The sequence below is a fragment of the Oncorhynchus keta genome, chromosome 10 (genome assembly GCF_023373465.1).
Source record: "Oncorhynchus keta strain PuntledgeMale-10-30-2019 chromosome 10, Oket_V2, whole genome shotgun sequence".
Lineage (NCBI taxonomy): Eukaryota > Metazoa > Chordata > Actinopteri > Salmoniformes > Salmonidae > Oncorhynchus > Oncorhynchus keta.
The window spans coordinates 10,656,497-10,669,507 of record NC_068430.1 but is presented as its reverse complement, the minus strand read 5'-3'; the positions used below and the strand labels follow the sequence as shown (position 1 = coordinate 10,669,507).

At 48.0% G+C, this 13,011-nt stretch overlaps 1 protein-coding gene and 2 long non-coding RNA genes across 30 annotated transcripts in view; 2 read left to right on the top strand and 1 right to left on the bottom strand.

Moving 5' to 3' along the window:
- The window catches only part of LOC118389610 (mitogen-activated protein kinase 14A-like), a 45,138-nt gene that overhangs the window by 26,445 nt on the left and 5,682 nt on the right, over nt 1–13,011 (top strand). Inside the window, exons 3-9 of the mRNA XM_052526476.1 lie at nt 2,571–2,629; nt 3,412–3,523; nt 3,767–3,796; nt 5,084–5,131; nt 5,743–5,857; nt 6,044–6,115; nt 11,553–11,632. Coding sequence (XP_052382436.1) covers nt 2,571–2,629; nt 3,412–3,523; nt 3,767–3,796; nt 5,084–5,131; nt 5,743–5,857; nt 6,044–6,115; nt 11,553–11,632 — 516 coding nt within the window. The remainder of the gene's footprint in view (nt 1–2,570; nt 2,630–3,411; nt 3,524–3,766; nt 3,797–5,083; nt 5,132–5,742; nt 5,858–6,043; nt 6,116–11,552; nt 11,633–13,011) is intronic.
- LOC127932108 (uncharacterized) lies at nt 6,135–8,693 on the bottom strand. Of its 27 annotated transcripts, none has more exons than XR_008144067.1 (4): nt 8,491–8,625; nt 8,336–8,452; nt 8,092–8,173; nt 6,135–8,048 (listed from the first exon to the last, which is right to left on the bottom strand). It is a non-coding gene; the product is annotated as an uncharacterized LOC127932108 (long non-coding RNA). The 27 variants fall into 27 exon arrangements; XR_008144080.1 differs by having other exon boundaries at nt 6,135–8,009; XR_008144081.1 differs by having other exon boundaries at nt 8,414–8,452.
- On the top strand, nt 11,642–12,422 carry LOC127932107 (uncharacterized). Of its 2 annotated transcripts, XR_008144064.1 has the most exons (3): nt 11,642–11,738; nt 11,856–11,933; nt 12,150–12,422. It is a non-coding gene; the product is annotated as an uncharacterized LOC127932107 (long non-coding RNA). The 2 variants fall into 2 exon arrangements; XR_008144063.1 differs by lacking the exon at nt 11,642–11,738 and having other exon boundaries at nt 11,793–11,933.

Here is a 13,011-nt window from a genome sequence, read left to right as displayed (position 1 = left end):
TTAGTTCACTGGTCATGTTAGTTCACTGGTCATGTTAGTTCACTGGTCATGTTAGTTCACTGGTCATGTTAGTTCACTGGTCATGTTAGTTCACTGGTCATGTTAGTTCACTGGTCATGTTAGTTCACTGGTTATGTTTTGTTAGTTCACTGGTCATGTTAGTTCACTGATTTCATCATGTCCATTAGGTGATGTTTTCACTATAGAATTTTTGTTATGTTAGTTCACTGGTCATGTTAGTTCACTGGTCATGTTAGTTCACTGGTTATGTTAGTTCACTGGTCATGTTAGTTCACTGGTCATGTTAGTTCACTGGTCATGTTAGTTCACTGGTCATGTTAGTTCACTGGTCATGTTAGTTCACTGGTGATGTTAGTTCACTGGTGATGTTGGACACCAAGGCACTTGAAACTCTCCCCGCTCCACTAACAGCCCCGTCGATGTTAATGGGACCTGTTCAGCCTGCCTTTACCTGTAGTCCACGATCAGCTCCACTAACAGCCCCGTCGATGTTAATGGGGGCCTGTTCAGCCTGCCTTTACCTGTAGTCCACGATCAGCTCCACTAACAGCCCCATCGATGTTAATGGGGCCTGTTCGGCCTGCCTTTACCTGTAGTCCACGATCAGCTCCACTAACAGCCCCGTCGATGTTAATGGGACCTGTTCAGCCTGCCTTTACCTGTAGTCCACGATCAGCTCCACTAACAGCCCCGTCGATGTTAATGGGGGCCTGTTCAGCCTGCCTTTACCTGTAGTCCACGATCAGCTCCACTAACAGCCCCATCGATGTTAATGGGGCCTGTTCGGCCTGCCTTTACCTGTAGTCCACGATCAGCTCCACTAACAGCCCCATCGATGTTAATGGGGGCCTGTTCAGCCTGCCTTTACCTGTAGTCCACGATCAGCTCCACTAACAGCCCCGTCAATGTTAATGGGGGCCTGTTCAGCCTGCCTTTACCTGTAGTCCACGATCAGCTCCACTAACAGCCCCATCGATGTTAATGGGGGCCTGTTCAGCCTGCCTTTACCTGTAGTCCACGATCAGCTCCACTAACAGCCCCATCGATGTTAATGGGACCTGTTCAGCCTGCCTTTACCTGTAGTCCACGATCAGCTCCACTAACAGCCCCATCGATGTTAATGGGGGCCTGTTCAGCCTGCCTTTACCTGTAGTCCACGATCAGCTCCACTAACAGCCCCATCGATGTTAATGGGGGCCTGTTCAGCCTGCCTTTACCTGTAGTCCACGATCAGCTCCACTAACAGCCCCATCGATGTTAATGGGGGCCTGTTCGGCCTGCCTTTACCTGTAGTCCACGATCAGCTCCACTAACAGCCCCGTCAATGTTAATGGGGGCCTGTTCAGCCTGCCTTTACCTGTAGTCCACGATCAGCTCCACTAACAGCCCCGTCGATGTTAATGGGGGCCTGTTCAGCCTGCCTTTACCTGTAGTCCACGATCAGCTCCACTAACAGCCCGTCAATGTTAATGGGGGCCTGTTCAGCCTGCCTTTACCTGTAGTCCACGATCAGCTCCACTAACAATGTTAAGCCCTGTAGTCGATGTTAATGGGGGCCTGTTCAGCCTGCCTTTACCTGTAGTCCACGATCAGCTCCACTAACAGCCCCATCGATGTTAATGGGGGCCTGTTCAGCCTGCCTTTACCTGTAGTCCACGATCAGCTCCACTAACAGCCCCATCGATGTTAATGGGGGCCTGTTCAGCCTGCCTTTACCTGTAGTCCACGATCAGCTCCACTAACAGCCCCATCGATGTTAATGGGACCTGTTCAGCCTGCCTTTACCTGTAGTCCACGATCAGCTCCTTTGTCTTGCTCACTTTGAGAGAGGTTGTTGTCCTGGCACCACACTTCTCTGACCTCCTCTCTATAGGCCGTCTCATCTTTGTCGGTGATCAGACCTACCACAGCTGTGTCGTCAAACTTAATGATGGTGTTGGAGTCGTTTGGCCATGCAGTCGTGGGTGAACAGGGAATACAGGAGGGGACTAAGTGCACACCCCTAAGGGGCTCCAGTGTTAAGGATCAGTGTGGCAGACGTGTTGTTGCCTACTCTTACCACCTGGGGGCGGCCCGTCAGGAAGTCCAGGATCCAGTTGCAGAGGGAAGTGTTTAGTCCCAGGGTCCTTTGCTTAGTGATGTGCTTCATGGGCATTATGGTGTTGAACACTGAGCTGTAGTCAATGAAAAGCATTCTCACATGGGTGTTCCTCTTGTCCAGATGGGAAAGGGCAGTATGGAGTACGATTGAGATTGCGTCATCTGTGGATCTGTTGGGGTGGTATGCGTATTAGAGTGTGTCTAGGGTGTCCGGGAGGATGCTGTTGATGTGAGCCATGACCAGCCTATCAAAGCACCTATCAAAGCACCAGGCAGGTTACCTTCGCTTCTTTGGGCACAGGGACTATGGTGGTCTGCTTGGAATTTAGAACGCCAGTACGGTTATTCAGACACGGGCAATATTTTTTTCTTGTGTGACCTTTATCTCCAGTGTGAGTCGTGTCTGTTGTGTGTAGAATGTTGTGTAACCTTTTGACCTTTGCTGTTAGGTGATTGGTCTGTTGGATGTGTTCACGCCTGCCACCAGCCTAGAGGAATTCAACGACGTGTGAGTAATCACTTTCTTTCTCTCCTTCTACCCCCCCTCTCTCTCTGGCAGTTCGTATAGCACGTGGAGTTTGAATTGCCTAGCAGAACGCATGCGCGGATGCACACACACACACACACACACACACATGCATGTGGAATATAATGGTTTATTTAAACAAACCCATTTATGCAGATCTTTATTTCGTATGGTTTGTTGTGTGGTTCATCTCACTAAGGAACATGCAGGATTACCACATCCACACATTATTCCTTATTTCCATGGTAACAACCATTCCACTTTCTCCATGGCTGCCAGTGTGTGTGCAGAATACTGACGCAATATCCTTCACTTCATATCACACACACACACACACACACACACACACACACACACACACACACACACACACAGGGTAGCGGCAGGGTAGCCTAGTGGTTAGAGCGTTGGACTAGTAACCGGAAGGCTGCAAGTTAAAACCCCTGAGCTGACAAGGTACAAATCTGTCATTCTGCCCCTGAACAGGCAGTTAACCCACTGTTCCTAGGCCGTCATTGAAAATAAGAATTTGTTCTTAACTGACTTGCCTGGTTAAATAAAGGTAAAATAAAAAACACACACACACACAACGCTCTCCCTGGATCACCCTAAAGGATATGTAAAGCTTTTAGCAGTGTTTATGGCTTGAAATTCGTAGTGCTGGCAAAGGAGACCTGCTCTCTCTCTTTCATACTCTCTCTTGTTGTGTTGCCATGGTGACAACTTGTCTTCCTTTTTTTTTCATTTTCTTTTTTGATTGGTAGTTACCTGGTGACCCACCTGATGGGGGCGGACCTCAACAACATAGTGAAGTGTCAGAAGCTGACAGACGACCATGTGCAATTCCTCATATACCAGATCCTCAGGGGTCTCAAGGTCTGTCTGTCCTGTCTGTCCTGTCTGTCCTGTCTGTCCTGTCTGTCCTGTCTGTCTTGTCTGTTTGTCTGTCTTTCTGTCCTGTCTGTCCTGTCTGTCCTGTCTGTCTTGTTTGTTTGTCTGTCTGTCCTGTCTGTCTTGTTTGTCTGTCTGTCTGTCTGTCTGGTCTGTGTTTTTCCATAGCTGCAGTAGGTAACGGTTCCGTAGGTATGCAGTGTTCTTAATTGTTGTTTTGTTTTGCAGTATATCCATTCAGCAGACATCATCCACAGAGTAAGTTACATCATATTTACATTTCATATTTAAATCAAGATGCTTGCATGGGGTGGAGGGTGGGAATATTACTCAATACCTTCCTTATTCTACCCTCCGTCCCTCTCTCTCTCTCCATCTCCTCCCTCCCTCTATTCTCTCTTCTCCCTCCCTCCCTCTCTCTCTTCTCCCTCCCTCCCTCTCTCTCTTCTCCCTCCCTCCCTCTCTCTCTTCTCCCTCCCTCTCTCTCTTCTCCCTCCCTCTCTCTCTTCTCCCTCCCTCGCTCTCTCTTCTCCCTCCCTCGCTCTCTCTTCTCCCTCCCTCTCTCTCTTCTCCCCCTCTCTCTCTTCTCCCCCTCTCTCTCTTCTCCCTCTCTCTCTCTTCTCCCCCTCTCTCTCTTCTCCCTCTCTCTCTCTTCTCCCTCTCTCTCTCTTCTCCCTCTCTCTCTCTTCTCCCTCTCTCTCTCTTCTCCCTCTCTCTCTCTTCTCCCTCTCTCTCTCTTCTCCCTCTCTCTCTCTTCTCCCTCCCCCCCTCTCTCTCTTCTCCCTCTCTCTCTCTCCTCTCTCTCTTCTCCCTCCCTCCCTCTCTCTCTTCTCCCTCCCCCCCTCTCTCTCTTCTCCCTCCCTCTCTCTCTCTTCTCCCTCCCTCTCTCTCTCTTCTCCCTCCCTCTCTCTCTTCTCCCTCTCTCTCTTCTCCCTCTCTCTCTTCTCCCTCCCCTCTCTCTCTCTTCTCCCTCCCTCCCTCTCTCTCTCTTCTCCCTCCCTCCCTCTCTTCTCCCTCCCTCTCTCTCTCTCTTCTCCCTCCCTCTCTCTCTTCTCCCTCCCTCCCTCTCTCTCTTCTCCCTCCCTCTTCTCTCTTCTCCCTCCCTCTTCTCTCTTCTCCCTCTCTCTCTTCTCCCTCTCTCTCTTCTCCCTCTCTCTCTCTCTCTCTTCTCCCTCCCTCTCTCTCTCTTCTCCCTCCCTCTCTCTCTCTTCTCCCTCCCTCTCTCTCTCTCTCCCTCCCTCTCTCTCTCTCCCTCCCTCCCTCTTCTCCCTCCCTCCCTCCCTCCCTCCCTCTTCTCCTCCCTCCCTTCTCTCTCCCTCCCTCCTTCTCCCTCTCTCTCTTCTCCCTCTCTCTCTTCTCCCTCCCTCCCCCTCTCTCTTCTCCCTCCCTCCCTCTCTCTCTTCTCCCTCCCTCTCTCTCTCTCTTCTCCCTCCCTCTCTCTCTCTCTTCTCCCTCCCTCCCTCCCTCCCTCCCTCCCTCCCTCTCTCCCTCCCTCTCTCTCCCTCCCTCTCTCTCTCTCTTCTCCCTCCCTCCCTCTCTCCACAGGATTTGAAGCCGAGTAATCTGGCAGTGAATGAGGACTGTGAGCTCAAGGTAAAAATAAAAAAAATAAACTATTGGCCTACTGTACCCTGCTTAGTGCCTATAGATCTGCTGTCTTAATCTGATCACTCTGTTGTAGTGTATGAAAGGTTTAAAATGTCAGGCTTGATTATCCCTAACGAAAAATGTATCAACCTCTTCAACAATGGCCATTAATTATAATCCACATAATAATTCACATTTCCTGTTGCTGCAGAATTATCTTGGTGCTGTGAGAAGCAGGGACAAATTAAGATATAGCATCTGCTCTGATCAGCTCCTCTTCTCCAGCTAGAAAGCAATATGTTACTGTAGTTGTCTTTAAAAATATATATATAATAATAATTAAACACCTGACAGTCGCCAACATTCAGATCAGCAACAGAAATCATGTAATAACACAATTTGTACCAGCAGTAATAGTTCTTGTTGGATAGTACTGTTTACAGTACTGTGTGTTCATTATTATTAGAGTGGCTTTAATACACTCCACCCACACACACGAGGTTAGAAGCATAGGATTTAATCTGCTGTGGAGTTTGTTTAAAGCTAACCCTATCTTCACATACACCCACGCATATACAACACACACACACACCCCTATCTCTTCATTTATCCGTCAGATCCTGGACTTTGGTTTGGCGCGACACACTGATGATGAGATGACTGGTTATGTAGCGACCAGGTGGTACCGCGCCCCCGAGATCATGTTGAACTGGATGCACTACAACATGACAGGTAATGATATACTAACTATCACTACTACATGTCAGGTAATGATATACTAACTATCACTACAACATGACAGATACAACACACACCTGGTACATACTCATCTAGTACACACACACACACACACACACACACACACAAGAAAACCGACAACTACATGAATGGATGGTAACAATGTTTTTGTTGTTGTAGTGGACATCTGGTCAGTCGGCTGCATCATGGCAGAGCTGCTCACTGGACGGGCGTTATTCCCCGGCACCGACCGTATCCTTTCACTGTCGTCATGGTGACGGAGAAAAGTTCTAATGGACAAATTCAATATTGACCCCTAACCCCTACATCAAGGGTGGGTAACATATGGATCTTGCCCGCGATCAATATGGGGGGAGGTTTCATTGTTTTGTTTGTTTGGGAAATGATTATTTGGGGGAAAATACGATTTTTGGGGGCATTGCAGTGCTAGAGGTGTCACTACAGACCCGGGTTCGAACCGGGGCTATATCACAACCGGCCGTGATCGGGAGCCCCATAGGGCGGCGTACAATTGGCCCAGCGTGGGAGGGTTTGGCCGGGTGGGGGTGGCTTTACTTGGCTCATAGCGACTCCTTGTGGTGGGCCTTGTGCCTGCAGGCTGATCCTTGGTCGTCAGTTGAATGGTGTTTCCTCCGACACATTGGTGCGGTTGGCTTCCGGGTCAGGCGGGTCATGTTTTGGAGGACGCATGACTCGATCTTCGTCTCCCGAGTCCGTTGGAAAGTTGCAACGATGAAACAAGATCGAAAAAGGGGGTAAAAAAATAGAGAGAGAAAAAATCAGCCCACTCTTGAACATCTAAAACAAGATAGGAAGTATGTGTACATTTTAATGGGCCTATATATACATATACATGTTTATGGGCCGACAGTTCATGGGCCTACACAATTACTGGCACCCCTGACTGGCAATGCACAAACAGTCCTTAAAAAATATAAACAATATGATTATAGAGACTCAAAATTCCAACATGTGAAAAATACTGTACTTTATTCATGTTTCAATGGAACCAACCAAAATAATTTATTAATTTAATTCAAAGTCAATGTCCTCTCAATCAAGGTTTCACAATTAATGGCACCCTTAAAGATTATTGTAAATAACATCTACCAAAATTAAACCATGAAGTCTTTAAGGAACTATATTGAGCCATTACATCACTTCCTGTTTCACTTGGGTATAAAAACTAGAACACACATGCAATATCCCTTTGTCGTCCAAAACCATGAAGAAAACAAAAGAACTGGCAGTTGAAAAGAGAAAGATGGTCGTAGACCTTCATAAATCTGGTCATGGCTACAAGAAGATCCACAAACAATTGAATATTCCACTGAGAACTGTCAGGGGAATTATTTACAAATTCTAAAGATATGGAAAACCTCACGGGTAGAGGACACATGCATTTTGCCCCCCAGGATAGGGAGGAGGATCGTGAGAGAAGCAACAAAATCCACAAGAATCACTGGAAGATTTGCAGACCTTGGTGGGGTCTTAGGGACACCGGGTTTCAAGAAGAACCATTCAGACGCTACCTTCACAGGCTCTTTGGAAGGGCTGCTAGAAGAAACCCCTTTCTGACCCCAAGACACAGGCACAGGAACTTGGAGTTTGCCAAACCTCATTTAACTTATGACTGGAAGAAGGTGCGTCAGATGAGACCAAAATGTAAAGTTTTGGTCAGATAGAGCATCGGCATGTTTGGCGTCGAAACAGAGATGCATACAAGGAGAGGCACCTCATACCCACGGTGAAACAGAGATACAAGGAGAGGCACCTCATACCCACGGTGAAACAGAGATACAAGGAGAGGAACCTCATACCCACGGTGAAACAGAGATACAAGGAGAGGAACCTCATACCCACGGTGAAACAGAGATACAAGGAGAGGAACCTCATACCCACGGTGAAACAGAGATACAAGGAGAGGCACCTCATACCCACGGTGAAACAGAGATACAAGGAGAGGCACCTCATACCCACGGTGAAACAGAGATACAAGGAGAGGCACCTCATACCCACGGTGAAACAGAGATACAAGGAGAGGAACCTCATACCCACGGTGAAACAGAGATACAAGGAGAGGAACCTCATACCCACGGTGAAACAGAGATACAAGGAGAGGCACCTCATACCCACGGTGAAACAGAGATACAAGGAGAGGAACCTCATACCCACGGTGAAACAGAGATGTATACAAGGAGAGGAACCTCATACCCACGGTGAAACAGAGATACAAGGAGAGGCACCTCATACCCACGGTGAAACAGAGATGTATACAAGGAGAGGCACCTCATACCCACGGTGAAACAGAGATGCAACAAGGAGAGGAACCTCATACCCACGGTGAAACAGAGATACAAGGAGAGGCACCTCATACCCACGGTGAAACAGAGATACAAGGAGAGGCACCTCATACCCACGGTGAAACAGAGATGATACAAGGAGAGGCACCTCATACCCACGGTGAAACAGAGATGCAAGGAGAGGAATCTCATACCCACGGTGAAACAGAGATACAAGGAGAGGCACCTCATACCCACGGTGAAACAGAGATACAAGGAGAGGCACCTCATACCACGGTGAAACAGAGATACAAGGAGAGGCACCTCATACCCACGGTGAAACAGAGATACAAGGAGAGGAACCTCATACCCACGGTGAAACAGAGATACAAGGAGAGGAACCTCATACCCACGGTGAAACAGAGATACAAGGAGAGGAACCTCATACCCACGGTGAAACAGAGATGTACAAGGAGAGGAACCTCATACCCACGGTGAAACAGAGATACAAGGAGAGGCACCTCATACCCTCTGAAACAGAGATGTTACAAGGAGAGGCTCTGTTCCACGGTGAAACAGAGATTCAACTGAACCTTCCTCTGACATGAAACTCTGTTCCTCTGACATGTTTCTCTGTTCCTCTGACATGTTTCTCTGTTCCTCTGACATGTTTCTCTGTTCCTCTGACATGTTTCTCTGTTCCTCTGACATGTTTCTCTGTTCCTCTGACATGTTTCTCTGTTCCTCTGACATGTTTCTCTGTTCCTCTGACATGTTTCTCTGTTCCTCTGACATGTTTCTCTGTTCCTCTGACATGTTTCTCTGTTCCTCTGACATGTTTCTCTGTTCCTCTGACATGTTTCTCTGTTCCTCTGACATGTTTCTCTGTTCCTCTGACATGTTTCTCTGTTCCTCTGACATGTTTCTCTGTTCCTCTGACATGTTTCTCTGTTCCTCTGACATGTTTCTCTGTTCCTCTGACATGTTTCTCTGTTCCTCTGACATGTTTCTCTGTTTCTCTGACATGTTTCTCTGTTCCTCTGACATGTTTCTCTGTTCCTCTGACATGTTTCTGTGTTCCTCTGACATGTTTCTCTGCTGGCTGTGATCTAAAAGCATGTTGTCTCTATTCAATAGCACCGCATGGCTCTCAGTCCTCTCTACCCCCCTCCCTCCTCTCCCTATATTTACTCTCATCGCCTCATCTTATTCTCTACCCCGCCATCAACCCACACTCACACACACAAAAATAGGAAAACATTTATTCAGTATTTACAGTTGAAGTCGGAAGTTTACATGCTCCTTAGCCAAATACATTTAAACTCAGTTTTTCACAATTCCTGACATTTAATCCTAGTAAACATTCCCTGTCTTAGGTCAGTTAGGATCACCACTTTATTTGAAGAATGTGAAATGTCAGAATAATAGTAGTTATTTATTTCAGCTTTTATTTATTTCGTCACATTCCCAGTGGGTCAGAAGTTTAAATACACTCAATTAGTATTTGGTAGCATTGCCTGTAAATTGTTTAACTTGGGTCAAACATTTCAGGTAGCCTTCCACAAGCTTCCCACAATAAGTTGGGTGAATTTTGGCCCATTCCTCCTGACAGAGCTGGTGTAACTGAGTCAGGTTAGTAGGCCTCCTTGCTCGCACACACTTTTTCAGTTCTGCCCACAAATGTTCTATAGGATTGAGGTCAGGGCTTTGTTGTTCTAAAAGCCATTTTGCCACAACTTTGGAAGTGTGCTTGGGGTCATTGTCCATTTGGAAACCCATTTGCGACCAAGCTTTAACTTCCTGACTGATGTCTTGAGATGTTGCTTCAATATATCCACGTGATTTTCCTCCCTCATGATGCCATCTATTTTGTGAAGTGGGGGGTCCTGGAGGATCAGAGTTGGGAAACACTTATCTAGTCCCTCCTGCAGCAAAGCATCCCCACAACATGATGCCTCCGCCCCCACAACATGATGCCTCCGCCCCCACAACATGATGCCTCCGCCCCCACAACATGATGCCTCCGCCCCTACAACATGATGCCTCCGCCCCCACAACATGATGCCTCCGCCCCCACAACATGATGCCTCCGCCCCCACAACATGATGCCTCCGCCCCCACAACATGATGCCTCCGCCCCCACAACATGATGCCTCCGCCCCACAACATGATGCCTCCGCCCCACAACATGATGCCTCCGCCCCACAACATGATGCTCACTCCGCCCCACAACATGGGATGGTGTTCAACATGATGGCTTGCCCCCACAACATGATGCCTCCGCCCCCACAACATGATGCCTCCGCCCCCACAACATGATGCCTCCGCCCCCACAACATGATGCCTCCGCCCCCACAACATGATGCCTCCGCCCCCGTGCTTCACGGTTGGGATGGTGTTCTTGGGCTTGCAAGCCTCCCCCTTTTTCCTCCAAACATAACGATGGTTGTTATGGCCAAACAGTTCTATTTTTGTTTCATCAGACCAGAGGAAATTTCTCCAAAAAGTACGATCTTTGTCTCCATGTGCAGTTGCAAACCGTAGTCTGGCTTTTTTATGCCGGTTTTGGAGCAGTGGCTTCTTCCTTGCTCAGCGGCTTTTCATGTTATGTCGATATAGGACTGGTTTTACTGTGGATATATACACTTTTGTACTTGTTTCCTCCAGCATCTTCACAGGGTCCTTTGCTGTTGCTCTGGGATTGATTTGCACTTTTCACACCAAAGTGCATTCATCTCTAAAAGACAGAACTCATCTCCTTCCTGAGCGGTATGACGGCTGCGTGGTCCCATGGTGTTTATACTTGCGTACTATTGTTTGTACAGATGAACGTGGTACCTTCAGGAGTTTGGAAATTGCTCCCAAGGATGAACCAGACTTGTGGAGGTCTACAATTTATTTTCTGAGGTCTTGGCTGATTTCTTTAGATTTTCCCATGATGTCAAGCAAAGAGGCACTGAGTTTGAAGGTAGGCCTTGAAATACATCCACCTCCAATTGACTCAAATTATGTCAATTAGCCTATCAGAAGCTTCTAAAGCCATGACATCATATTCTGGAATTTTCCAAGATGTTTAAAGGCACAGTCAACTTAGTGTATGTAAACTTCTGATCCACTGGAATTGTGACACAGTGAAATATAAGTGAAATAATATGTCTGTAAACAATTGTTGGAAAAATGACTTGTGTCATGCACAAAGTAGATGTCCTAACCGACTTGCCATAATTATAGTTTGTTAACAAGATATTTGTGGAGTGGTTGAAAAATGAGTTTTTTTTAATGACTCCAACCTAAGTGTATGTAAACCTCTGACTTCAACTGTAGTTTAGGGACACTTTGACCTGTGTGACAGAATGGTGTGTGACCCTTGACCCTGAGCCTGAAAGATATAAACCAGCTGCAGCAGATCATGAGGCTGACAGGAACGCCCCCGGCCTGTCTCATTAGCCAGATGCCCAGCCACGAGGTGAGGCACTACGACATGTCCTTCCCAGGTCCCTCCACTTCATACAGGCTGCAGCAGGCCTTCCCAGGTCCCTCCACTTCATACAGGCTGCAGCAGGCCTTCCCAGGTCTCTCCACTTCATCCAGGCTGCAGCAGGCCTTCCCAGGTCCCTCTACTTCATACAGGCTGCAGCAGGCCTTCCCAGGTCCCTCCACTTCATCCAGGCTGCAGCAGGCCTTCCCAGGTCCCTCCACTTCATCCAGGCTGCAGCAGGCCTTCCCAGGTCCCTCCACTTCATCCAGGCTGCAGCAGGCCTTCCCAGGTCCCTACAGGCCACTTCCCAGGTCCCTCCACTTCACAGGCTGCAGCAGGCCTTCCCAGGTCCCTCCACTTCATACAGGCTGCAGCAGGCCTTCCCAGGTCCCTCCACTTCATCCAGGCTGCAGCAGGCCTTCCCAGGTCCCTCCACTTCATCCAGGCTGCAGCAGGCCTTCCCAGGTCCCTCCACCTTCATCCAGGCTGCAGCAGGCCTTCCCAGGTCCCTCCACTTCATCCAGGCTGCAGCAGGCCTTCCCAGGTCCCTCCACTTCATCCAGGCTGCAGCAGGCCTTCCCAGGTCCCTCCACTTCATCCAGGCTGCAGCAGGCCTTCCCAGGTCCCTCCACTTCATCCAGGCTGCAGCAGGCCTTCCCAGGTCCCTCCACTTCATCCAGGCTGCAGCAGGCCTTCCCAGGTCCCTCCACTTCATCCAGGCTGCAGCAGGCCTTCCCAGGTCCCTCCACTTCATCCAGGCTGCAGCAGGCCTTCCCAGGTCCCTCCACTTCATCCAGGCTGCAGCAGGCCTTCCCAGGTCCATCCACTTCATCCAGGCTGCAGCTTCCCACAAGTCCCATGTTGTTTCCTTTTTTAAAGAGATTCTCCAGTACTTTTGTATACTTTTTAGCCAGTAGTTCTGAAAGCTCACGGGGCAAACGTGGTCCCCGGAAATTGCGTACTACGTCACATATGTGCCGATACAGTGCCCATAGAAAGTCTACATCCCCCCCCTTGGGGCATTTTATTGTCTTACTTAGTGGGATGAAAATGTATTTAATTGTAATTTTTTTGTAAACAATCTACACAAAATACTCTTGTCAAAGTGGAAGAAAAATAGATTTTAAAAAGTTAAATAAAGGTGAATGAAAATTAAAATTCTATTATACCTTGGTTAGATAAGTACTCTTGGGAGTTTCATAAGAGCTTTGCACACCTGGATTGTGCAATATTTGCCTGTTATTCTTTTCAAAATTCTTCATGTCTTGCCATAGATTCTCAAGCAGATTTAATTCAAAACTGTAACTTGGCCACTCAGGAACATTCACTGTCTTCTTGGTAAGCAACTCCAGTGTAGATTTGTCTTT